Raw genomic sequence first — 27,965 nt, 5'->3', positions numbered from 1 at the left:
TATATGCAGATAATATCGCCAAAAACACTTTGGATTTCATCCTTGTAGTATTGTCATCAGACATGTATCAACCAGTTCCGTGTATGCAACCAGCCATTAATCAGGCGGTACTGCAGTCATGTTGAAAAGATGCAGTTTGCAATGGCATATTCACAGCATGTAATTACAGTATAATGATTCTTTTAATGAGATTGGAATAATTGCAGTAGGTCTATACAATAATTGTACATGCATTTTCATTAGAGTTTGTATCCTGATATATTGCTACGCAAGCTAATATTTTTACACTCAAAGCTGGAAAAAAGCAGAATAGTTGTAAATCATATCTTCTATCAGTTCATTTTCTGCACCAATTGTCCTCATTTGGATACCAATGCAAATGAGCAATTTTTAAATCTCAAATATCAAGTGCTTTGTTTCCTGCTCTGAAGTGTGAATGAAGTGCATGAAAGTGTCGAGGCATCAGGACACAAACTTGGCCGGGTATCATATTACTGCTCCTTTTTGTGCAAATAACAAGCAGGTGCTCATGTAGGAAGATGGATTAATTCTATCAGCCACGCAGTTGCAGTGAGCAGCAGGCAGGGTAGAAAATGCGACACAGCATTTCCCACCTTCCGGCCAATCGTTTTGTTTTTGCCGAGTCACTCCTCCTGTATATCTCTGCCTGACTACCCATCCATAAGCTGTATTAACCCATCACTACTCATATGATGATAATGAGTGAGAAAACAGAGCAGTCGGACCGTGTAAGTGTGTGTGCATCAGCCCAGTCCGTGTGTTGTTTCTTTGCGTGCATGTGGCGAGGGAGAAGAGGAGGGGTGAGTCCTGCAGAGTGCGGGGAAGCTTTTCCCTCTCTTAGTAACCAAGCGCACTCAGAACGCCAGCCGTGACTTCACTGCAGCAGCAATCAGCCTCTCGGTACTTAGAGGGCTAGACGCACTAACCTGTCTGTCCCCTCCTCTTTTCCCTCTCTGCTCTCTCTCTTTCCCGAACTGTTTGCATTTCCAGCAACCAGAGCTGCCCTCCTCTCCTCCTCATCACTCTGCCACTCCTGCAGCATTGATCTCTGTTTGTACGGGACACGGGCCTGCAGCTCACTCATTGATTCTGCATGACTGTCACAAAGGTAAGAGGTGCCGTGTGGTTGAATTGCATTTCAGGATGACTCGGATGATATTATTGCTTATTGGGGCAGGAAGGCGGATTCTGTGCGCTGTGATTGATTTCAGTGATGTGCATGAGGAGAAGTTGCCAACATGGTTACTGTTGACATAGCAGACACTGTGGTTATGATACAACTGAAAGATGGCAGTTTCTCATCTGTAATATATCACTTTCATCACAAGTTTTCTTCTCCATAAACTGTTTTTCCTTTAAATCGTTGTTTATATGCAGCAGAGACCTTATTTGTTTTGCATGCAACCGTCTGCCTTTTCTAATACAAATTACAGTAGCTGATGCTGAAATTATTGGATTTAATTACAATAATTTAGTTTGAGTTGTTTCCATGTGGGATGTTATGGAAAATTCCAAGGCCCTCACCAAATTTCTGGAATTCTGATGAAACTGCTTCAAATGTTTTTTGCATTTATGGGGTAACTGTTACTCTGTGCTTTCAAAAGTATTTCCTCTGAGGTTGTATTTACTTTTGGAATTGAATGGCTGGTTGAAATGCACTTGTGGACTGTTGCCCACCCATTCTGTGAAGCAACCCAAACATGTCTGGGGTGAGGCTGAAGTTGAGGGCAAGGGCTACGCCCCCTCAAAGACTCATTGATATAAACCAAGATTCTGGCATCTCTCTGGGCCTCCTGAACTGTCAACAGCCAGAAATGGTTCGTACGGGTCCCATGTTGAACTGTTGGAGCGTTTAAAGATGTGCCTTTGATTTGTCATGGATATCGGCCACCGTCAGCCATCTGTTTTGGCCCGAGGCCCTGGACACATGCTTGTGTTGCCTGCCTCGTTGCAACATTTCTGGTCAACAACTGTGCGTAAGTCAGAAGTTGATCTGACTGTTTAGGTGGAGTCAAGATTGTGCTTTGCGCTTAAGACTACAGCAGGAGGTTGAATCCTCTTAATCAATTAACCAAGTGAGAGAAGGACAGGCTATAAGAGAGGAAGAGTGACAGAAAGACAGATAAAGCAAATGAGAACTCCGGCACCCAGGAGGTGAATTAACCGGAACTAAAATAGATGCCCTAGTGTAGACGCAGGACAATGGCCTCATTTGCGGATTCTTGTGTCCCATACCTGCAAGCTGGTCAGAGATGTTCCCTTTAATACAGAATTGTGTCTTTTGTTCCTCTTATACAGATAAACATATACTCACAACTCTCATACTACAAATGATCTTCCTGTGAGTGATTGTGTGGGAGGTGTAAGAGCTGCTGCTACTGCGTAGGTTCTCCACAACTGAAATAGGAAAAGGCCATGTGCTCCTTTGTTCGGAAAAAAAATCCGGCTCCAGACAGGATGTGTATTAAATTTTCTCATTTATTGTGCATAGCAATCCAGTTGGCCGAAATTTAGAGGGTGGGGCGTATGGGCTGTTGTTATTGTTGTCTACTGTATATGTTGATGAGTGGGAGGAGCAAACAGAGATGAAAATGAGCCGTTGAGCTGAAAAGGCTCTGCCTGCCAACAGCAGAGAAGTCACCTTGGGGCAGGATGCAGGACAAGTGCTACCATGCTGACTGTGCTGAATGGCCCTCCAACCCTCAGCACATGCCGACAATATTGAATACAGGCTTTTTATTGCACTGTTATCATTAACACCACATTCATTATTCATGATGATTTTCCTTTAGAGTATATAATGTCAATATTAGGACTTGGAGCCCCACAGAGAATGGCACCCATTGCATTTATGATATAATGAGTTACTGTCTCCATTACTTAGTTTCAAATTGCTTTTACATGCAATTGAAAACTCTATGAATCTTTACAATCTGCCTTTTAAACTGGAATAGAAAGAATGAAAAGTGTGAACAATAAGGCTGACAGGTCCGTTGTTAAACTCTCTTCGATTCCGAGCCAACGTGCACAATATCATCCTCAGCACCACTCATCCTGAACATTGTCTGGTGTGCGCGCGTGTTTGTTGCTGGCACCTATCCCAGCTGACTTCAGGCGAAAGGTATACCTCTCATACTTGCATTCGTTGGTTCTGTTAGTGTGGACTGTTTGAACAAAGTTTTGTTGTTGTTGTGTGTTTTTCTAAAATGGTGAGACAATGTTTATAGGAATACACGCATTTGTACATTCATTGAGCAGAAAACAAAACCATCCAGACAAATATTTTCTTCCTCTTTTCTGAGGACAGTCGCGGGTGCAGCAACCTAAGCGGAGATGCGCAGACTTCAATCACACCAGTCACTTCGTCCAGCCATTATGGGGTCATCCCAAAATGCTTCCAGGCTAGCCGAGACACACGGAGCTCTATTGTCCTGCCCACTCCAAGTCTGGTTTATAGTGTGGTGTAAATTTTGGTATTTTTGCAGAACCAGGGATTTTGCGCTGTTGTGGGTGTGAACACGTTACGAGGGACACTTTCTCGAAGTTCATAAAGAACATGGATACTGGTTGAGTAAATTAGACAATCCTGTTGAACATTTTGAGGATCGATCCCGAGAGCCAACTTCAGTAGCTCTGGATCGAACCGCCAATGTCCGTGCCACTTGACAACTGAGCATCTTGGCCCCTCCCACTAGTGGTGAGCCCATAGAAAGGAGGACCCGTGTTATTTTTCAGTCAAGAGTAGAGTACATTTTACGCTTCAAAAGGCTTTATTTGGTCCCTGTGTAAACAGAGTAAAATTTTCGAGTAAAATATTTCGAGTAAATTTTAAGCATGGTGTCACTGACTTGTCTACACAAAACCTAAACAGAACCTAATTATATTTCTAACGCTAATGAATATTGTACATATGTGTTGCTTATTTCTAAACTATCACGATGACGAATAGTCTGACTTAATAAATGATCAGCCAAACGAATAAGAAGTGAATGCATTGGCTTGGGTTTCAGTGGCTAAAATTATAGCGCCGTGAAAATAGGTCATTACTTGTTCAACAAGGCCTTTGATTGAGTCGTCTGTGAGACAGACAGGAACTTAAGCTCTTTAACCTTTTAAGACTGACGCTTTGGTCCACTTTCCTCTGGCCTAGAGCTTGAGCCAGCGGATTGCTACCAAACAATGTGTGGAAAATCATAAATTGAGCTTGTGATTACTATGTAATTATTGGTTTGTTAAATGAAGTTATAGTCACACTAAATAATCATTCTAAAAATGATCTACAGACATTAAAATGAAAATAGAAATAAATTACTCCTCTTATTACCTTTACTATTATTACTACTAAGAGAACTAGCACTTGAACTGAGGACTGTAAAGAACAATACTGAAATGAAAACCCTAGTTTGCTAAAACCTATTCAGTTATTATTTAACGCGTTTTCTCCGCAATGTTCATTCTCGGATTTTTTTTTCTCCTGAATCAGAAAAAAGAGAATGTGTTGCTTCCTGCTGTATACGTCATGTGGTGCCAAGAACTTCACAAACCTCAGGGCTCAGCATGACAATATCGCTCTACTACAGTAGGCTGCTTTTGTGTGCGTGCATATGCATTTGCATGCTTGTGTGCGTGCGCGTGTGCGTGCGTGGGTGCGTGTGCGTGTGTGTGTGTGTGTGTGTGAGAGAGAGAGAGAGAGAGCGAGAGATGGGGCGAGCAAGAGGGAGAGAGGGCACGACTGTGAGTTGGTGGATGAATAAAAATCTGTAGGTGGGCAGATTTCTACTGGTGAGGTCTATTGGAGATCATGTGATCACAGCGAAAGGACCATTATCCAGTTTTATGACCTAAATCTGTGCAAGCGTGTGTAGACATCCTCAAGGCTTCTAAATAAAACCCCGGAGCTTGCATCTGCTGTCTTACGTAACAGAGAAGTGGGAAGAAGGAACCCCATATGGTGTTCTCAAATTATTTCAGTAAGAATGAAAGTTTCCTCCATTAACAAAGCCTCTTTTAGTGCTGATTATTGCGCCCAGTTATCTTCATGTCATTTTAATTAAGTTTTCTTTAAGTTTAGAGAAATAATGACCACACCAACACTTTTCTGATTACCAAAGTGTTTCCAGACATCTGACTGCAAATCTTGTGTGAGGGAATTTGGGTATTGACGAAATGAACTGGCTGAAATGTGCGTCATGTCCAATCCAATTTCTCTTCATTTAGCAGCTATTCAGAAGTTCCATAAAGCTCCATGGTCAGCTACTCGCACAAAATGTTGCACACACGCCATTTGAAAGCTGATATTTGTGCATGAAATCCTAAAATGGTCCCGTTGTTTTGTGAGGGGCACTACAGAGGAAGCAGTGTGTTATGACTGATAGAGCAATACAATGATATGATCATTGGAAGGATTCTAAAATAAGAGAGGCATGGCAGACGGGAAGGGGACTGGTCTTCAGTGTATCCTCTTTCGGGGGCAAAAACTAGAAAAAAAAAATTGTATGAAAGTATTTTCAGTGACAACTTCAAGAATTTGAATACAATCGTCTTTTAAGACCAAACCAATAGTCTGGTCATCATAAGTTTTCTTCCTGCTCCATGGATGACTTAAAACATTTGCACCTTGATGATAGTATTTATTTCCAAAAATTTTTTTATTTTTTTTTATTTTAACTAGATGCTAAATTAACTTGAGATTGTTTGAGTATACCACATAAAATATATATAAATGTATTTATGACCAAATAAGCGACAGCCATACATTTTTGATTTCCAGCCACTTCTTCCAACTCTTCCAGAAGGTTCCCCAAGCGTTCCCAGGCCAGTCGGGGGACATAGTCTCTCCTGCAGGTCCCTCCTGCCTGTGGGACCCCCGGAACGCCTCACCAGGCAGGTGTCCAAGAGGCATTCTAATCAGATGCCCGAGCCACCTCATCTGGCTCATTTCAATGTGAAGGAGGAGCGACTTGACTGAGTTCCTCCCGGATGACCAAGCTTCTCACCATATCCCTCAGGCAGACTGCAGCACGGTGGTGGACTGGTTAGCATGTCCGCCTCGCACTAAAGCGGTGCAGGGTTCAATTCCGGCTCCGGCCTTCTTCCTGTGTGGAGTTTACATATACTCCCCCGGGCCTCCAGCTACTCCAGTTTCCTCATGGTAGGTTAATTGAGCACTCCAAATTGTCCCTAGGTGCGAGTGTGAATGTTTTTCGTCTGTGTGCCCTGCGATTGGCTGGCAATCAGTTCAAGGTGTACCCCGCCGTTATTGGTCGTTACTTGAGCTTTGATCAACTGTGATGTCAATTTCAGTTGACAGCTAGTGGCAAAATGTGTTATTAACTCATTCACTGCCAGCCGAGTTAAAAAAAAAAAAAAATTGGTCTTTGACGTCTTTAGCCGTCAATGGTAGTGAATGAGTTAAAGGTATTAATTGTACTTGAAAAATGATTAATTTACCATCAAAGATTGGAATTTCATCCCTGGGATGAAATGATCTGTCGTGTCGTAGCAAAAATGAAAGTGTTTCCCTGATGGCTGCTCTGAGAAAATGGCCATTTATGTTTGGAGAGAAGGAATGGTCTGAGATTGGTGAATTGAGAAAAACACCATTTTGGTGGTGATTTTCATGAAGAATTTGTAATTTAATATGGCTGATAGTTAAAAAGGCGATTTGGACAACCCCAAATCCCTTTTAGCTTTAATCCTCAAATTAGAAGCGGTACCCTTGAACTGCATGTGATTGAAGAGCGGGGCCCCACATTGTGGTCCCATTTGGGGGAAAAAAATGTATGAAGTCCTCCCTCACAAGCATAAACACATTTGTTTACAGCCAAAGCTTCATATCCATCTCAGTGATGTGAGTGCTGTCGAATTCAGAGTGGGCTTCCATCTGTGTTGAGTGTGTTTGCAATTACATATCAGCAAACACTCTAATTATGGAGGAGGCTTCTGCCCTTCTGATGTCATTCACTCATATGTGGTTGAAAGAGTTTAGAAGAATGTGGTATGGTAAAGCCTCTGGTAGTTACTACAAAGTTGTTAAGACTTTTATCTTAATTGAAATAATACAAGTTTTAATATGTTGCAGTCTGAGGGGCTCATAAATTTGAGGCAATTCTATCAGAGAATTCCTATGGGAACTGTCAACGTTCTTTCATAAATAAATGTAAATATGGTTTGATTCAGGCACCTGGCTAAATGACAACCTGTTTACTCACACACATTTGTTCACACACTGGCACGCAATAATCTGCAAGCTAAATCGGTAACCTAGCAAAACATCCTTTCTCTGAGTTTGAAAAAGATCACCAGTGAAAGAGATTAAGAATATTAAATCCAGAGTTAATCTTTTGTTTTTATTGCCAGCCGGAAAAGAGCAGATAAAAGACACACGCAAGCAGAGAGAGCAAGTTGTGCAAATGAGTCGACTAAAAGTGTGAAACAAAAGAGGGAGAAATGGTAAATAGTTGCGAGAAAGCCACAGAAAAAGCTTTCCGTATTGGAAAATATTCAGATCTCATGAGCTCATTGCCTGTCAAAAAAACGTCCAATCTGCTCACTTTGTGCAGTCTGTAAAACCGTACATTTGAAATCCGTCTGAAAGGGCTCAAGTGCATTTCCATATGAGATGGTGAAAGTGTGTCTGTGTATACAATATCATTCAACCGCATGCTGAAAGCATTCACATTATGACAGTGATAGACTTTCCTTTGAATGACTGGAACTAATTGTGAAAGCACTCAATGGAAATGGTTTGTAACATGTTTTTGTGTTAAGTGTTCATATTTGCATTTTAGTAGTGGACGTCAGAAAAATTGATTACTTCTTCTACGGGCTCTTTATGTTGAAGTGAGAGCTATATACATTTTAAAATCAAATTAGCACTAATTGAAGTATGTGGCTCAGTATACAGATCTGCACACTTTGTGTTGTGCGGAAAATGTTGGGAGGCCAACGACCGGACTATTAAAAAAAGCAAATTGAGCAGCTGCACATGAGTTTGTCGTTAATGAATCAATGATACAACTCTTGTGGAAGCTTTTGTTTGCTTTAATATTTGTACGTGGAAAACAGTATGTGTGGCTTATACAGGCCAATTTTTTTTTACGGTGCATTTTTTGCCATAATGATGCATTGATGGGTTCGTTGATGGACCATCAGGGTGGTTCTCACCCCGAAACAGTAGTTGCCTGATAAGTCGTTTGGAATCTGCTTACGTAATTTGTGATTTTTGCACGTGCTTATGCAACATCAACTTGCATTTGCCTCATATCTGCTACACGGTTTGGTTGTCGGCCATGATTTATTTTCTTGTTCGACTGGAACAAGATTTAAAAGGAAATATAAAACGCATTCTAACATGCATTATGGTGTGAGCTGCCAGCGCCAGAGAGCTGAGTGAACATTAGTGAATGCTGAGTGGGGCAAGGAGAGCACATCAATGTGAATGATCCTACCGCCCCACACAAGCGCGCACACACTCACGCACAAAACTGAAGTTCATTCAGGTCAAACTCAGCCCTGAATTCTGCCTATGGGCTTTGATAGCAGTGTAAATATAGATATTACTTTCTAAGCAGCACATAATACAGTTTTTTCTGTTGTTGTTCTGCTCTCTCCTACTTTTGTGCTGGTTTATATTTCATTGTCTCCACGAAATACAAGATAATCTATTCATTCATTTTCTAGAAGCTTAGTTGTGGTGCACAGCTGTTTCAGCTTTAAGCCACAACTTTGGCATGATGTGTCAGCAGTTTGTTCGATAGGTTTGGTCAAAGCACAGCCTCCTAAGGTTAAAAGTGGTTTGAGGTTAACTTAGAGGTGATTAGATCACGACCAGAAGTCACTGAGTGTGTCAACAATATTAATGGAGTCTCCTCCAGACACAATCATCAGGGCTCAAGGAAAGGCTTTAAATGTATCAGGAGTCCTTGTGATGTTTTTCCTGACTGAGAGTTGATATGGTGGACTCCAATATTAGCAAAGAAAATAACTAACTAACTCACCATCTACGGTTGATGCCACAATACATTTTCCTCGAATGATGCTGAACAATATCCAAAACAGTCCCAAGTGAGTAAATAACTGATTGACACAATAATCACGATACATAATTTCCAAAGCACTTGACGGTGCCATCATAAAGGGAGTAAACATAACCACAAAAGAGACACATAAAGTATGTAATAAATTACCAAATTAAACATTTGTCGTAAGGATATTGTCCTTTATCTTATTGTATCTTGTTTATATTGCGCTACAAATTGAAGACTAGATTACCCTCTCTCCTGTGCTTCAGTGCGTTTCTCTTTGCTTTATACTAATATTCATTCATTCATTTGGATGTGCACTAGGAAGCTATAAATGAAATAGCCTTGGGATAAACAAAGTGACTAGCATTGCAGGGTTAGTGTACTGTGGAAGTCCAGTATGACAGGCAGGCAATTAATAAAAGGGTTAGAGCAGATTGGAAAGATGTGCATGAGTGACCTTGTAATCGACACAGCGTCAGTACTGTGTGTAAAGTCAAGCACTTTCCTACCATGGGTGGTGTGCATATAAACTATTGGTCTGCAACCACCGGCACAGAACATTTTGGACCTGGCTGCACCGATGAAAAAAATAAAAGAACTCACAGAATTTCCAGTTTATTTATCATTGGAAGCTGACAAATATTTCAATTTGAAAAGAGACGGGAGTCTCTCCGTTACATTAGTCTATGATGGACTCTCATCTCGCTCACGATGCTAAGTCTCGTAACTTAAAACATGGCAAAATGAGTAAAAATCGGATTTGGGAAGTCTCTTTGCCAGAAGGAATAGGCCCAATGATGAGACGAGTTGCATTTCACAAAAAACATCAGGAGACTTACTTGAAATATGGATTTACCGCAGCAGGTGATCCACGCACCAAGCCTGCTTTGCACAATACACAGCGAACAGTTCTCCAATGGGCCAGTGAAGCGTTCTAGACTAATTCGTCACTTGGAGACCAAGCTTCCTGCATTGAAAAAAACAAGCATGGCGGAGTATTTTGCAAGAAAACAGAGGGAACAATGAGTACATTACCAATACACTGGTCAACAGCAAATCTTAATCGGTGTTTGCGTTACGTGCCTCTAAATGTCTTTTTGATGCCGATCTAAAAAATATATTTTTTCCAACACATCAGGTTTTTGAGGTATTTTAATGTTTTCGTTTTAAATTCGACCTATTAAAGGTTGTGCAGTGCAGATTTTACCATGAGTTGTAATTTATAGCGATGATGTTTCAGAATAAAATTGCAGCTGCTGCTGCCTTGATTCATAAATATGACTAAATATGCGATATAGGGACCACTGGGTTAGACCACTCATGATTGATAAAATAATGATAAGAAAAGGGGGTCCAGTAGTTAGTCATGGAAATTGTGGAGTGTGTTTTTTTTGGGAGCGGGGGGCATATTGACTCTCTGAGATTCTCATCTTAAAAACTGTTCTGCTTCTCCCCTCGAGGGTCGCAGGCATGCTAGAGCCTATCCCAGCCATCTTTGGACAGTTGGGGGTACACCCTGAACTGGTTGCCAGCCAATTGCATTTATCCAAATTAAATGGACTAGGTCCATTTCCTGTGATTATCAGCAAGCAGCTTTTGAAACTTGATTTTTTTTTAAACATATTTGAAAAGTGACCACTCTTAATCTAGTATAATTTCTCTGGTCTATGATATATGTCATAATCTGATCAAAGTGCTGCTTTATTTCCTGATCCTTGGGGATGTGCCATTTAGCTTTAGTTGGTGAAGCACTGCCAGAGGGAGATTTTATTTCCAAAATTAGAATTACATACAAATTCAGTACTATGACAGAAGTACTTTTTCTATAGAGGGTACTCTTTCTGTACCTCTCTTTAAGGAATTTTCACATTCTCTTTGTGCTTGCATGTTTTCTCTTGGTAATCTGTCTTCCTCACACATTCAGTGCGATTGGTTGTTTGTTGGAGAGCTGCTGGAGACTTGAAACATTCTCTGAAATAATTGCCTTTTTGAATGTCCCGCGACTCCCTGGCAATGCGGCTGGTCTCCAAGATGTCGTGAAGACTCGAGTCGCCATCAGGTCACCAACGATAATCCAGACCCGTGAGAGAAGTCCTCTTATGAGACAAATGCAGCACAAGATGAATGAATGGATGGATGAATGCTTAGATGTGTACTCTTTCTACCAAATCGAGTGTTTATGTCTACTTATTAGTTTTTTTTCCGGAATTAATACCGTGTTTCTGCTTCACAATGGGCAGATGATGGAAACAGTCATATTTTTACTTTCTCACTTTGACCTTGGTATTGTTTTTCTTCCAGATTTGACTCTAGAATCAATGACAGCCTACTAGGAGTTTTTATTAAAAGCCAGTAGAAGTACAATAAAGCTTTTAGGTTTTAATTTTAATTAACTGTCAATAGAATATACAGTGGAATCCACCTATATATGAAAAAAAAATTAATAATGTATTCTTTCATTATTTTGGTTCAAAATCTCATTATTTTTGCCTGACACAGGAATTTCTTCCTCCACTTGTAGTTGTATGCTTTTGCCTTTTGTTTCCTCAGGATGGGTCCGTCACCACGCCAGCATCAAAACTATTTTGTGTGCAACTGACATTATTATCCTCGAGAATACATCGGCAGAAAACCCCATGGGGGTCACAAGATTACGAATTTTGATCTTTTCTTATAGCAAATACTTTTCTGGAACTATTTTATGACTTATGGGTGTAAAATTAGTTATAATTGGTGAGAATTTCAGATGAGTCAAAAATACAACAATACTTTGAACAATAAAGCTCTTTTACTCCGACTGGTGATGAATGGCTTCTAGGACAGCCATTCTTTGTGTCCTGCGCAGGACGTCAGTATTTCCTGTTGCAACCGGGGTCATCTTGTGGCCTGAAACGCCATGAGCTCTGTTTTTGAGTCTTCTAGAATTGTCAGGTTTCAAAGTCTGAACAGCGATACAGAAAAGAGATTATTTCAACCGAACTAAATTCCATACAATACAACTCAGTGCTGGATCTTGGCAGCGTTAACCACTTCCCACTGCTGAACTGGGCTTGCACTTTTCTCTCTCCGGCACTTGAAGTATTTTAGCACCTCATTCACTTATTGATGAGAGCATCAAGGGCGACCGAAGGTTCAGTATCAAGCTTGCTCGGAAACTACTTGACTGATGATCAAACCCACAACCTACAGATAGTCATGACCGCTCCACAACCAGAGAAAGGAATCTTCTGTCCAAGAGCACTTAAATACAAAAAAAAACAAAAAAACTACCACTTTAGAAGTTGAAGCGTGGTAGAGTCACTGCAAAGTTTACAGATAATTTCAAACCCTGTTATTAGGCAAGATGACTCTCTGTGAAGGTTCTTCCTTTCAAGTAGTACAAATTATGTTTAACAAGACAGCATTTTTGAAAGTACAGGGCAGGGAACATATTTATAAGGTCAACTGGTGAACATATGTGCCTCACACTGCAGCGGTTGTGGGTTTGAATCTGAGCTCTTGCCGTCCTGTGTGGAGCTTGCAAGTTCACTCTGTGGCATGTCTGTGAACTAAGCAACCGTCCATTTTAAGGTGGCTTTTGGTTTGTTCAACCGGACTAGACCACAAATCCTGTGCTTAACTGAAAACCAGTCCAAACTCAGCCGCGTCAGGGTCTAGTTCCCCCAATGATCCTGAACAGGGTAAGTGGGCATTTTGATCATAGTCCAGATGGCAGTTTGGACGCTGATTTGAAAAATGACTTTGATTGTTTGTAGTACATAAGCTTTTTGAGATTTTTTTTTTCCATTTATCATTTTACTGATATTACCATGCATCGTTGTTTATAGCTATGACGTTGTGAAAATTTGATGTGCTAGAGAAAAAACAAGAGCATATTCAAAATTTAGAAAGGTTTGCATCTTTGAATTAAAAAAAACAAAAGAAGTAAACACTGAACGGTAAAATGGATTGATAGATTGACCCAAACTGGAAGAATGGCAAAATTAAACGGCAACAGTCTCATAGCAAGGCTTAACATGAACTATTTCAGTTCAAACTACTTTTTTTAATACCTTTTTCCTCTTTTGCTTGTCTTCAGTATACCCCCGGTTGGGAGAAAAACAACAAAGAGAAAGTCACAGACGAAAATGCAGCGCTGCTTAGTCTCATCTTGTCGCCTTGCACAATTTTTGTTGTATATTTCATTAAATGGACTTTTAGGCCACATTGTCCCTTTTGCAAACAAATGTTTAGTTATTTGACCCCTGATCTGAGAATGTGATGCTTTGACTGTCAAAAAGTTTTTTGAACCACATGCAGTCAATTACCATGGCAGCAAACTACTCAAGCCAAACTTGCAACACTTCCTCTGTAAATGAATAGGAAAGCCATTTCACCCTGAGCAAAAATTTGGATTTGGCTGAAACAGTGGCAGCACTTCTGTGTTTTGTGAGGTTTACGCCTCACTGGGAAGGGAAGTCATGATAATGACTGCATACTGTCACTGAGAGGGAGAGGAGGCAAGCTAAGCCGAATGACAAATGACACAGTGGCTTGGCTGAGCCTTGCTCCATTTAAATGACAAGAGTTATTTTCATGCTGTGGATTGCTTTTGTATGTCAGATGAATGTAAGATGTCAGATGGCCAAACTTAGTTTGGGGACCACAATCATGTCATGTGTATATATATGACCATTTAAGCCTGTTTCAATCATTGTTTTTAAGCTGTTTCCTTTGTGTTTTGCTCCATGTCTGCCATAGCTTTCTTCGTATGTTGTTAGCCCCGCCCTGCTCTTCTATGTCAACCAATCAGGAGAATTATGCACTTTGTGTATTCTACTTTTTCTCCTTTTTTTTTTTTTCATTTAAAAGTTAAGGGAAATCAGAGGCTCGCTCTCTGAGGGAAACTATCATGTTACCATCACTCCATATTTGTCACGCTCCTTTTCCTCAGCTGGCTTCCTCTTGCTATTAGAACTACTACTACGAAAAACAACGCCAGATATGCTGTCTCTCTTTTCATTGTGTTTCCCTGAAGTACTGGAGTGGCATACTGTAATGTGATTTGAGATTGCTGTAACAGACGCCGATAATAGGTAATAAAATAAATGCAGGGTCAAAACCGGCTAACAGCCATGGACAGACTGTGTGATGTATGTGGCAGGGAAGAAGAAAGCAGCTTTATGAGTTATTAAAAAAAAAAAAAGGGATGCAGAAAGATAAGGATTGGCTGTTTGACAAGTCGCAGTATCCTCCGGCAAGTTATACAAAAACCAAATTAAAACAAGCTGGTTCTCTGCAGTTGTCTGCCTTACAGCTATCAATGTTATAGCAAGAGCACATGTCCACTCGCTCGCTTGTCATTGTTCGGGCTAAAGCAAGCCGTGAGGCTGCAGGGGTCTTGACGCTTTTCAAACACATTGGAGACAATAATCAGGGGATACTATCTTGTTGTTTTTTTGTTGCCAATTCCTACTTTGATAGGTCCATCTGACCTAGGGATGTTGTGGTTATTCTTTGCCAAAAGGTAGATGAAGTTCAGGATCCCTGAAAAGACTGCAGTTACCAATTTTAGGTCTGGGATCATTCACACAAATACCTCTAATTCTACAACATGCAATGCACCGAATGCAAAAAAAATGTCATGGATATTTTCAAATGCATTGAAACATGACTCTGAAGGAAGTGTGTTTTTTAAAGGTATTTTCAGCTTGCTGGGAATATTAAGTTGCTCTCTCAGTCTTCCACTGTTCGCCCTGTGACAGCAGCGCAATCATTTTACAACAAATTTAACTAACCACAAATTATGATGCCTTCTTTAAGGAGAAAATGTGACAGGATCCCAGGAGCAATGAACAGAAGTCCTCAGGATTAATGCAAATGGAAGGAAGTGTGAGTTTAAAAGCAATGCATGGTAAAAACATGACAGGAGAGGCAGAGCATGAACAAGCTGTCTGAATGAATGTGAAGGAAAAAGGAGAAAGTCAGGTCATCTCAGCAGCTGACCTAGAAGAAAAGGTGGATGTCTGAGATCTGAGAATATCTCTGCAACTTTGCGAATCCAGTGTCACTTGAGGAACACTCGTATGCGACCCGATTATCGTTATGCTGAATATGAAGAGATTTTTAAACTTTGTATAGAAGTGTTGCGTGTGTCTGTGTATTAATTTGCATGTATGGGCCATGCAAACGCTTGTGGGATGACACACACATCCTCAATACCAGACACACATGACCAATGAAAGAGTTCTTGTCAAGAGAGATAAAAGCAGATGAGTCTCTAATTCCCCTCTCCTCAGTCAACTACCGCTTGCTGATACACTTAATGCATTATCAAGCTGCTGTCTGGGCCTGATTTCTGACTTGATGGCCTTAGTTTAAATTTGAAAAACGGGACAAATTTCCCCATTGTGGGACTAATAAAGGACATCTTATCTTAAGAGGCGCTAGGAAAGTTATTTAAGTGACGTTAGAGTTTAAACCTCACTTCATTTCATTATTTTTCATTTGTGAAGCTCACAAATCTTACCAATGGTATTTTCAGGCCCCTAAAGCTGAAGTCAACCCAAAAACTTTCTTTACAAGAATATGTTTTATGCTGGCCCACTAGTCGAAAAATGGCATTCTGGTTAATATTGTGTTTGTGGAATATGGGTTGCGGCACGGTGGCCCGACTGGTTAGCACGATGGCCTCACAGTGAGAGACAGCATTGGGCGTGGGTTCGATCCCGGCTCCGGCCATCCTGTGGGGAGTTTGCATGTTCCGGGTACTCCGGTTTCCTCCCACATTCCAAAAACATGCATGGCAGGCCGATTGAACACTCTAAATTGGCCCTAGGTATGAGTGTGAGCGCGGATGGTTGTTTGTGTCTGTGTGCCCTGCGATTGGCTGGCAACCAGTTCAGGGTGTCCCCCGCCTACTGCCCGAAGATAGCTGGGATAGGCTCCGGCACCCCCGCGACCTTACTGAGGAGAAGCGGTACAGAAGATGGATGGAATTTGGGTTAAGCAGTAAAATCCACAAATTTTCATGCAATTCACGTGGCGGCCATTTTGACACTTCTGTCGACTGAAAATGACATCACAGTTGCTCAGTGCTCAGCTCAGGACCAATCGTTGCTCGGCTTCAGAAAACAGGTGAGCTGTGATTGGTTGTTTCCTGAGCCTTGAGTAACTGTGATGTCATTTTCAGTCGACAGAAGTGACAAAATTGATTTTTCTGCCTTATTTATATTCCACAAACGCAACATTAATATGAATGCCATGTATAGACTAGAGGAGGTTCATAGAATATTTTTTTACAAATATTTTTGGGGGATTTGACTTCCCCTTTAATTTTTATCCCAACCAAGGGATTCAATCAGTCCCTTTCTGACTGTATCAACCAATCAGTCTCACATTGATTGCGTATTTCTCACCACTTCATGTGTGACTTTTATCAGACACGCACAGATGGAGCAGCCCATCTTCCAACTGTGGCTTTGTTCAATGGAAATGTGACAAATTATTTCTTCCGCCCATCATCCACTTAATAATTTTTTTGGAAGACACTGAAACTTTTACAAAATGCAGAATTTAAGGTATTGGTAGTGAGCCAATGTTGGGAGCAATTTACCTGTAGATTTGCAGACTCACCCCAGACTGTTGCCTTTTGTCAAATATTGGACAATTATACAAATGCTGTGCATAACTAAAAATGCTGAGTTGTAGGCAACCACGATGTTTCTCGCAAGGCATCCTCAAGGTTCTCAACCGGTTCCTAAACTCACATAGACTCAATTGTCAATTTTGAAACAATCTGAACTAACTTTGCACTCAATTAGAATCGGTTTGGCTTTTAACATATATTACACCATATATGTGTTTAACATCCTCTACGTTCTTTTGATGTCAGATGTCATGGCGCCCGGCCTACCGAAGCTCCAAGTTTCGAAATGTCTACGGGAAGGTAGGCAGTCGGGAGCACTGCTACGATGGAATCCCCATCACCAAGAACGTCCACGACAACCACTTCTGCGCCGTCAACTCCAAGTTCCTGGCCGTGGTCACTGAGAGCGCTTGTGGGGGCTCATTCATCATCATTCCTGTTTCCCAGGTAACACTCGTTGTTCAAGTGCTGACTCCAAGCATTGGAAAGATGCATAAAACCATGCTTTGACTTTCGGAAATTGAAAGATAGTCAGTTTTCCCCTGTTAAAACATTTAAAGAATAACCTCAGCATGTTTCGAATCAGAGCATCAGCAACTCATCGGCACGGAAATTTTAATAGTAACACTGGGAAGTGCGGAGGGAATTGGGACACTTTATGGTAATGTATGTAAAATCGTTTCTTTGAATGGAGAAAACCAGATGGACAGTAATTCAGGTTTTGTGGTCCTTCTTCTCAACGGATCCCAATTTAAACCCAAGTCCACCCGCTTTTCACTTGCACATTAATATCAGACACAGTATAACACTGTGTTAATCCATACAGTGGGATGTCTGTTAAACACATACATCTAATTGAGGGAAGACAATTCTGTCCTGTGTCAGTCTTGAGTTTTTTTCGTATTCACAGAGCTCATTTATGGTTTAATGTTTAGGGTTTGGTGTCTATTTGCATACAATTGCTTATTTGCTAAAGTGTAAGGAACATGGGAAAAAAAGTTACCCCAAAAACTTTTAGTGTAGTCCAAATGATACGATTCCAATGATTAATTTGGGAAAAACACAATGAAAGTTTTCTGCATTAAACTGTCCTTGGCTTTTGTGTGCTGTGAGACTCAGTTAATTAAACAATAAAAATGGAGCGACCAATAATTACATACAAATGTCCTCGCCATCTTCAGGGTGGCCAGTGGGCGGCCACGGCTCTCGAAAAATATCACTTTATTGGATCTTTTTCGAGGCCTTTTCATTGTTTTGTTTTTTGTTTTTTTACACTAAAGTAATCACTGTAATCTTATAATTTGTTCTTCAACTCCGTCTTAAAAATCTTTTAGGTTTAGGTATTTTCATGTCTCTAACATTTTACAAAACATCTATGATGAAGCAACATCACACGTGCTTGTTTCCTTTTTCAAGCACATTCATCTGCGCAGAAAACATTTAAGGGTATGCCTTTAGAGTACGATGAAAATCTGATAAAATATTTATTTGTTTGTTCTTTAATCACATACAGACAACAACTAATGTCTGTTCACAGAACCCGGAAAACAACTTGAAATATTCTAAAACACAGCACATCCCAGTTCAGTATTATTGTATTATACTTCATAAATTAAAGAAACACATGTGTGCCAGTTGTTTGTCCTCTCATCTTTTGAATCACATTCATCAGCAACAGCAAATCAAGACTTTTCTCATGAATGTGATTACAGCACAGTAGTGGCAACGTAGAAACTACAACATGTACAAGTGTTTTGCCATGTGCATGTTTTCCATCACCTTTACACTGTACTTCACACGTAAAAAAGGGTTCTGGAGCATAGCTGCAGCTGAAAATAAAGCTGCCAAAGCTGAGTAAGTGATGCAATTGCCATACACAAAAGTGCATCACATCCATTATATAGTATCATTTGTTCCCTGTCCTTGAGATGTCGCTTGACACAGTCATGACGATACAGAGAACGATGACAGCGGAAGTGACCCGAAGGCATCCATCCATCCATTCTCCAAACCGCTCATCCTCACAGGGGGTGCGGGCACACCAGAGCTTTTCCGGGCACCCTGGACTGGTTGCCAAGGCTGTTGAAATAAAATATGCAAGTCGCAATACTGCAGAGAACGAGAGTGATCAAATTGAGTGATACGTAGCTTAGTTTTCTAGGTCTCCATGATGCGTTGGTACAGAACGTAGCTTTTAGTGCAACAGCCTTTTTCCTCCTCGGGTGTCGACATGAAGGTTATGTCCTTGAGGGATGCTGACATATGATGACAGCCACTGTGATGACCACACAGCTGTCTTTCAGACAATGCCACCAGCTGGATGAAGGGCTACTGCTGGCACCACCTGGCACACAGAAGGACCCAGAATGTGACACACTATAACACCTGAGACATGACGTCCTTGTGATTCATAGTTCCTGCCGCCGTCCGTCTCTTGTGACAGGGACTGCTGCAAACACAAAAAGACAATTCAATTGTCTATCCACCTGATTTGTCTTGATTCCGAGACAAACAGCCCCGATGCCTTTCTAAGACTAAGGAGCAGAAACATGCCTTTGTCCATCTGATAAGCTAGAGCACCAGAATAGTAATTAACCTCTAGAAGCATGACTCAGCATATTCATTTTAGTCTAATGAGAAGTGGCTGGCCATGTGGGAGAAGATGCCACAGAATATTTATAACCTGCTCTGAAAAGATTTGCAGACTGTTTTATTAGAATATAAAAATATGAAACTGCTGCAAAGTTGTTGAAAACCACATAATACAAGAAATGCATACTACTAATTATGAACGCGTGTATGTTTTAAAAATGTCAAATGAAAGGTTTATCTCTCTCTCTCTCTCTCTGTCTCTCTCCCGCTCTCTCTTTATTTATATATATATATATATATATATATACAAATTAAGAAGATTAATTTATTTTTTTAACACAGTTAAATATTTTAACTCAGTTTTATTTACTGAAAAAATAATTTGCTTACCTTTCAATTTTTTTTTTTCATTTTATGGAAATAAATTAAAATATATATGCTTTTATCATTTTATATGGCATTTAAGAGTTCTTTATATTTTATCACAGAGTGTATGTTTTTTAAAATGAGATTATTTCTTTGTAAATGGTGCTTTTCAAAGAGAATGATGATTGAAGACTGGTTGATTCAGAAATCGTTTCAGAACTCTCATCCAACTTTTGCACAAAAGATTGAAGTTTCATTCTCCCTCCCATAGCCTCTCATAAAATTGATGGATACTGTCTTCTCTACAAAAAAACTTTTCGGTGCTAGTTTTATTTTAATATATTGCCATAGCAATTATGATCACGATTTCACTGTTGTGAACCTTCCAATACGCTTTCACGTCATTTTATATCGTGGTAGAGCGGTACCCTTCAAATCAATTTAAATGACATACATGAGGGTACTAGACAGGCTGTCAAAAATATGTCGTGTTCATCCTGAGAGTTCTGCAAGGACAGCGCATATATCCACCCACACAGTCACAAACGGAACACTCACAACCCTGATATGACCGAGTGCAACGTAACACAAATCTCTCAGGAATTAAAAAAAAAATGAGGTCAGTGGACTAAAGTGACATCAAACATTTATGACGTCACACACATCAAATACCAACGTCCTATTATTGTGTGCCAGTGCCCCACAGTGGACACAAAGTGTTATTGCAACAACAATTCTCAGTATTTTCAGTACGGTACCTCGTCTACCTACTCATGACAACACCATCAGGAATCTCATCATTACTCGCAAAAACAGTGAAAATCGGCAGTATAGAAAACTTGCCTGCTAAATACTTATTGCATGTATCTTGAGCACTGTACACCTTGAATAGTCAGCAACAGCAGTTGTAGCGTCTTATAAACTTTAAAACCATGAGAGTTTTGTGTCAATATGCACGTAATGCATCATTAATTTATCATGCGATTCCGTTTGAGTTATTTTGTAACGTAGGATACATGCTTGAATATGCATTTATTTTCCTCTCTTGCAGTCAGGCCGTCTAGACACTCACTACCCAAAGGTATGCGGACACCAAGGCAACGTACTCGACATCAAGTGGAACCCCTTCTTTGAAAACGTCATAGCTTCATGCTCGGAGGACAGCTCGGCAAGTTATTCTCGCCGCTTTTATTTCATCCTCTTCAGCAGATTGTTATTAAGCATGCTAGATTTGAGCTCAATTCAAAACTTCCTTTTTTTGTCTAGGAGGGAAATTAGAGCCAGATATTCAGGGCATGCAACAGCTGTATTGTGACCACAAGCCCGCCTGTCCCTCACTCCCATCCTTGACTGATTTAGCAAGTTTTATTGAGTGTTATGTCTATTTAGATAAGTGACATATTCTACAGTTTCAATTCTTCTTTGTCTTTTAGAAGTATTATAATATATTTTATAGAGATATTATATATACTATACGAGCAGGCATCATATGGCTCAATTCAATTTTACATTTTGAGCTACGATGCACGATGGATCTACAGTAAATTCATTCTTGCATTACTCCAACTATCACATCACGTACACTTCTCGATATCTGTTTCTCTTTTCCTGTCTCATGGTGCAATTTGACATGCGAATATGACAGGTGCGAGTATGGGAGATCCCAGATGGCGGTCTGAGGCATAACATGACCGAGGCAGCGCTGGAACTGTATGGTCACAGCAGACGGGTGGGTCTCATTGAGTGGCATCCGACCAGCAGCGGCATCCTATTCAGCGCTGGCTATGATTATAAGGTATCGCATCACAACCTCATTGACATGACAGGCTCATAACACACAATACATCTGAGCCGCACTGATACCCACTACACAGTCATAAAAGCATTTACTTTTAACTATGCATATGGTAAAGAGAGAAAAAAACATGCAAATGTTTTCCTAATTTGTTTCTTCACGAATATGATTTAATATACAATGCACAGATTAGTACTATTGCCAAATAAAAAAAATATATATTTTTTAAACTTAAAGATCTTTGAAGTGCAGCTGAAGATCTGTGGACTAATACGCTATTTGTCCTCATTAGCAGCACTTTATTAATGAGGCATAACTCTGCACTAGCTGACAATTGTCTGCCACCAGTTCTAGTAATATTATAAAACTGACTGAAGGTATTTATCAGATGAACAAGCATCTATACATCAATTTCCATACACCGTACTTCCACAGCTAGAAAAATAAACTGCCTGGTAATTTAGTTAGGCTGTCACAATCCTGGTTGAGCCTGGTCAATCGATCAGCTTCCACATCTGTTTGTGTGTGCAAATAAATGTTGTGACCGTTTTTGCGCATTCAAACCTTTAGTTTTGTAAATCAGGATCTTGGTCTTTTGCCAGAGGTCGTCAAATCAAACACACAAACAAGCCATCAAATCCACTCACACATCCCTTTTCGTCAGATCCTGATCTGGAACTTGGAGATTGGAGAGCCAGTAAAAATGATTGACTGCCATACAGATGTCATCCTTAGCATGTCCTTCAACACAGACGGCAGCCTGCTGGCCACCAGCTGTAAAGACAAGAAGCTGCGAGTCATTGAGCCTCGCTCTGGCAGAGTCCTTCAGGTAGATTAAAGAGAAGGAGAGTGTTCTTTCATGAACACTCAACTGTCCGTGTATTTAAAATGGCATGAGGAAATGTGGATCACATGTCATCACATCAAAGTGTTTATTAGCAGAGAATTATTTATGTACTGAGAATTTTAAAGAAAAAAATGTGTTGTTCAGGTATTGAGGCTTGTAGTTGTCACCTCTACGTCTGTCACAGAAGCTGAGGGTGGAAAATACTTGTGAACATTGGCAGTCAGACAGTTAGATCCTAGTGAGATTTTCAGCAATCAATTAAAAATATCCCTCGAAGGCAGCTGAAATGTATTTAAGTTCAAATCAATCATGTACTGCATTAAAAATTGATGAAAGATGATTTATTGTGGTATTTTATATCTGAAAAACCTCAAGCTAAATCGTGATAGGGTCACTTTATTCCAAATAAGCTTTTTTTGTAATATGAATTCTCGTTTTTAAAAAACTCTTCCCAAATTTTAAATCATTTTGGGTCTTATTGCCCCATGAAATTAATGTCTAATGCACTCCAAATTTTTTTATTTACTTTATTTAACCTTTATTTAGCCAGGAAAACAGAATTAAATGGGATTGTTGTGTTTTTCATGTAAAAAAGATCATTACCGACAGCCAAAATGCAAAAAAGAACATTTTGACTTTTTTTGTTAAAGCATCCCCAACACATCACTGTGTCTTTGTGCTCCTCCTCCAGCAAGCCAGCTACAAGAACCATCGGGTAAACCGAGTGGTTTTCCTGGGCAACCTTAAGCGACTGCTCACCACAGGCGTCTCTCGTTGGAACACTCGTCAGATAGCTCTTTGGGATCAGGTCTGTTAAACCGCCCGGTGGCACTTTCTGAGTGGGCGGAGCAAGTGTGTCCATACATGTTGCTCTTCCTAGGAGGATTTGTCCATGCCGGTGATGGAAGAGGACATAGATGGTCTCTCAGGATTGTTGTTTCCCTTCTATGACTCTGACACTCACATGTTGTACCTGGCAGGCAAGGTGAGCAAACATTTTCTGGTCGTGTAATATTTACTGTATTTTGATTGCCCAAATAACATGTAGTGGCATGCACATGTTCAACTTTAACAGAAAAAGAAAACCTTTCATGAATTTCCCTTCCCTCCACCTTTACTAGACAGTTTTATACTGGAAAAAGTAGGTTGGGTCATAACATAAAAAATACAAAATTTTCAGAACTGTGCCTGACTCCTCTACAATGTTGGTTGTTTTCCCTCCTTCATTCCTATCTTTTGCATTTTTCTACCCCAGTCACTTTCAGTCATGATCATAGTCAGCTATAAGTGCAAATAAGTGGTGCGCCGGTGTGCGTGAGCACTGGAAATTGAAAATTGCACTCCAGATCAAGTCCGTCATTGTCACGCTTTTGCGCATCCAGAATAGGCCAGACTAGCCTCAATTCGGAGTGCCACAACGATCGCTTCCTAGGGCCAATTTGAAAATAAAAGCAAAAGTAAGGAATTGCTATTACTTGTTTTGCTTTTATTTTAGAATTAGAATTAGAAATCCCTTTATTGTCATTGTACTCAAGAGGTATATTGAAGTTGGCCCTTCAATCACAAATATTTTGTCAATATAACAAATGAGAACAAACAAAAAAAATAGACTACAAACAAGCAGACTTTCGAGTTAAATTACATTTACCTAAACAAAGATTACATACTAACCTAATAATACTTTAGTAAAGTAGACGAATTCTTGACAGACTACAAATAAACAATTTAGAGTATATGTCAAAAACCTTTTTACACATTGTAGCCTATTAAGTGCCACCTCTTTGTTCATCTGTCAAAATATGTCCTAATGTGTGGTGCAAAAAAAGACCATGTTGAGAACTATGTTAAGCCAAGAGTCAGGTGGGCAATTAATTTTTTGAACAGGTCATGAATTGTGTTAAGTAGTAAATTAACATCTTTTAATAAAACAATAAACTGTATTGTTTTAAAATAAGCTTTCATTGTGAAGCTGTGCTATGATCATCTTGTTCGAATTAGGAAATAAGAACTGAAAACAGGGTGGGTGGGAGAAAACATGGCACTTGAAAAAAAGTTTTTTTTTTCAGTTGTATTAAAATAAAATAGCTACATATTAACAAAAAAACTCACCCAGAAACAGCCGCAATCTTTAAATTCATCCATGAGTTTGGTGGGCCGGGAAAAAAAATGAGATTCAAACAACAAACTCTGGTGCTCATTTGAGAACCATGCCGAAATTTTTATGTGCACCCCTTGCTGCAGATTTCCAAGACTGCAGTTTTTTCAACCTTATGTCGGTTCCCTTCAAAACCTTTGACCAAGGAAATGTGGAAAATGCTCAACGTGTTCAGAGACCGGTCACATGCTTCTGTCCGTTTTTTAGAATCAGACTCAAAATGTCTACCATTGGATCCCAAAAGGTAATCCAAGCTCACACATTTAATCTTTTCTGATATTTTACTAGGGAGACGGCAACATCCGTTACTTTGAGATTACAACAGAGAAACCATTCATCCGGTACCTAATGGAATTTCGGTCCCCGGCCCCTCAGAAAGGATTAGGTAAGTGATTTACTCATCTGTTATTATACATCATCACCATCATAAAAGAGCCTCTGACTACTTCATTATTAGTCCATTGTGACAGGAGAATGCGAGTGGGTCACAATAGAAATGTGTCTTGTATGAAGGTGGTCTTGAAAAGCAAAGAGGACTTGAACAGAAAGTAATGAAAGATAAAAAAGAGGCCTGTGAACCCAAATTGTCCATCACTGTTAAAGTTAGCTCTGCTTTCAACTTTTACGTGATCGATGTGTCCCATTTTTCACTCTTCTTTACAGGCGTGATGCCAAAGCATGGTCTGGATGTGGGAGCTTGCGAAGTATTCCGCTTCTACAAGCTGGTCACCCTGAAGGGCTTGATAGAGCCAATTTCAATGATTGTACCAAGAAGGGTCAGTAAGAAACTCAAGACTCGTAGTTTTTTTTCCCCCCTCAATCTGAGTGGACAATCCTCTTCAACAATAGCAATGGTGACTTTTCAAATGAATTCACCTAAAGTGGATATCATGTTTTACAGTCAGACACATATCAAGAAGATATTTACCCAATGACGGCGGGAACAGAACCGGCACTCTCAGCCACTGAGTGGCTCAGTGGCATCGACAGAGGTGAGGGGCACTTTAGATTTAAAGCAGATTCAAAACTCCCACATGACACTTCTTGCGTGATGAGATCATGAGCAACGATAACATCACTGCCGTGCTTCTTTTATGCAAACAGACCCTGTCTTAATGTCCCTGAAGGATGGCTACCACCGACCAAACAAGTTAGTGTTTAAGGCCCCAGTGAAGGAGAAGAAAAATGTTGTCGTGAATGGCATCGATTTGCTTGAGAACATACCACCCAGGACAGAAAATGAGGTAGAGGATATTAATTGATAGATCCCAAAAATATGCATGTGTAATGGTCTTAAAGGGGAAGTCAACGCTAAATAATTCTTTACCCTTAAAAGGTAAGGACCAATCATGGCTCACATGCTCTCTGAAGCTGAGCCATGACTGGCCGTTAGCTAAGCAACTGTGATGTAATTTTCAGTCGATATTAAGTGGCAAAATGGCCACCGCTGAGTTGAACAAAAATGGCTGGCTTTTACTGCGAAACTCGTTTGCCACAAATGCATTAACCAGAATGGCGTGTTTAGTCTAGCGGGACTGCATAGAACATGTTGCCATGACTTATCCCTTGACACTATTTTTGTCTTATTTAAAGAAATTACTTATAGTTTACCCTTTAAGACTGGTGTCAAATTCTCTCTAAACCTGTAAGTGAGAGTTTTTGAGAATTTTTCCATGAGAATAATATAAAAAGGATGTCGAGGTAATTTTGAGCCTTTTATTCAGTACTTGTATTTTATGAGAGAATTGTATTAAAGGATCAAAGAACGCTATTATTAATATTTTTGTAACAACATTGTAATAAACCATCCTATAATCCTCCCTCTTTTTTCTTTCCCAAATGCAGCTCCTGCAGATGTTCTTCCGGCAGCAGGACGAGTTGCGGAGGCTGAGGGAAGAGTTGAGCACCAAGGATGTGCGAATACGCCAACTGGAGCTGGAACTCAACAACATGAAGAATTTGAGTCCCAACAACATTTGACCTCCTAACAAAGCCACCTGCTTTGGACCTCCAAAAAAAGCTTCGGAGCCCTCCTCCATGTGTGACATTATACCATAACCTAACTCCAGCTGCCCACCTCACACATTCTCTTGTCACTGAACAATATTTTTTTTTGTTGACAGTACCGCAATATTGTAATAAAGACAAATAGGTTACACGCTAGAATAGGGGGTCATTGATTGTCAGATTGAAGGAAAGATTGCAATCCAAAATGTTATTTTACATGTTATAAATTCAGTGTATTGGAAAAGGTGATGAATTACTGCACACTTTCCATCCTGTCTCACTTTGACAGAATACAGCCAATAGGCCCCCCTCCCCCACCCTCAAGTATGAACAAGAAATAGCATTTTTATAATTGTTGGATAAAATACAATTGACGCATGCTTTTCCTCCAGGCCTGAAACAATACAGCAGCTTGTTTGCAGGGAGCTACAACATCATCTCAAAATGTACGAGTGTACGATGACTTATACTTCTTCCCAGCACTGACACAACTGTTCAAATACAATCTTCTTCTGAGGAGAGTCAACAGGTACCAAGCAGGTTGGGTCAAGAGCTAAGCCTTAAGGGAACTTTTGTTGGCACATATTTGGTTTTAGAACTAATTACAGGGATGGGGGTTGTATGATACATTTGCTATTTATGCTGTTTTCTCATACTGTTTAAGATTATGTGGCTGGGCAAGTCATGATTGTGATGATTGAAATTTCGCTGAATGTTTACATGTAAATGATACAAGATTGTTGTGGAAGTGGCTCTGTTTGTTGTTTATTGACAATGACACCTTAACTGCAGACAAGGTAGATATTTAGGAAAATAGGTAGCATTATATTATTAACTAATCCCTTTAGATATTAACTATGTCACTGTTACTATAAGCCATGTTTACTACAAGTAAATCTCGAACTTTGTTCTGCCTCTAATAGTATAAAGACATGTACGCTGGCTTTAAACCACACATTTGAAAATCTTGTAAAATATATTGTTTTCCTTTGTTGACTTACCTAATAGCCATAAAACTGCTGTTTGTTTTATCTTGGCGGTATAGAACATTTTCAAACTGATCCCGTCATTAGCGGGCATAGAAAGAGCAAAATATATGATGGTTACGGTATACAGATTGTGTAACACGATTGAAATGTGAACCTCCAATAAATTTTAGTGAAGGTCAATTCTTCTACACAGTATGTCACTTTGATCATCTTTTGTGTCAATGAATGACCAATCAGTACACCTGCATAATCCAATGAAATCCATCATAAGCATAACCTATTATTGAAATTGATACGTTTTGTCAGTGTGACACAAGACTAGCAATATTATCTTTTAGTGAACCTCATTAGATTGTGCAAGGGGTCGACTACCTTATTGTGTAGCCAGTTATCTTTGAAAAGCACAAGATTTTGTGAAGGGAAATGTCAAGTTGTCACTTTTGGGACTGTGGTATAACAGCCAGAACAAAAATGGCAAATGAGTCTTAGATGATTGCCATTCATAGATGAGGAAGAAGTTCATCATGTTGCAAAAACCAA

General features: G+C 40.0%; 1 protein-coding gene across 1 annotated transcript; it reads left to right on the top strand.

Moving 5' to 3' along the window:
* Window positions 1–830: 830 nt before the first annotated feature.
* Window positions 831–27,620, top strand: coro2ba (coronin, actin binding protein, 2Ba). The gene is made up of 12 exons (XM_088295451.1): window positions 831–1,129; window positions 16,921–17,121; window positions 20,684–20,800; window positions 21,278–21,427; window positions 22,092–22,256; window positions 22,966–23,082; window positions 23,155–23,259; window positions 24,718–24,814; window positions 25,093–25,205; window positions 25,331–25,421; window positions 25,534–25,673; window positions 26,275–27,620. Exons 1-12 carry the CDS (start codon window positions 1,115–1,117, stop codon window positions 26,407–26,409), a joined length of 1,446 nt encoding a protein of 481 aa, XP_088151577.1. The 5' UTR covers window positions 831–1,114; the 3' UTR covers window positions 26,410–27,620.
* The last annotated feature ends 345 nt before the right edge of the window (window positions 27,621–27,965 follow it).

This window comes from Idiotropiscis lumnitzeri, chromosome 5 (genome assembly GCF_059441095.1).
Source record: "Idiotropiscis lumnitzeri isolate Australia: NSW breed Sydney's pygmy pipehorse chromosome 5, RoL_Ilum_1.0, whole genome shotgun sequence".
Taxonomy (NCBI): Eukaryota; Metazoa; Chordata; class Actinopteri; order Syngnathiformes; family Syngnathidae; genus Idiotropiscis; species Idiotropiscis lumnitzeri.
This window is presented reverse-complemented; position numbering and strand designations above follow the sequence as displayed.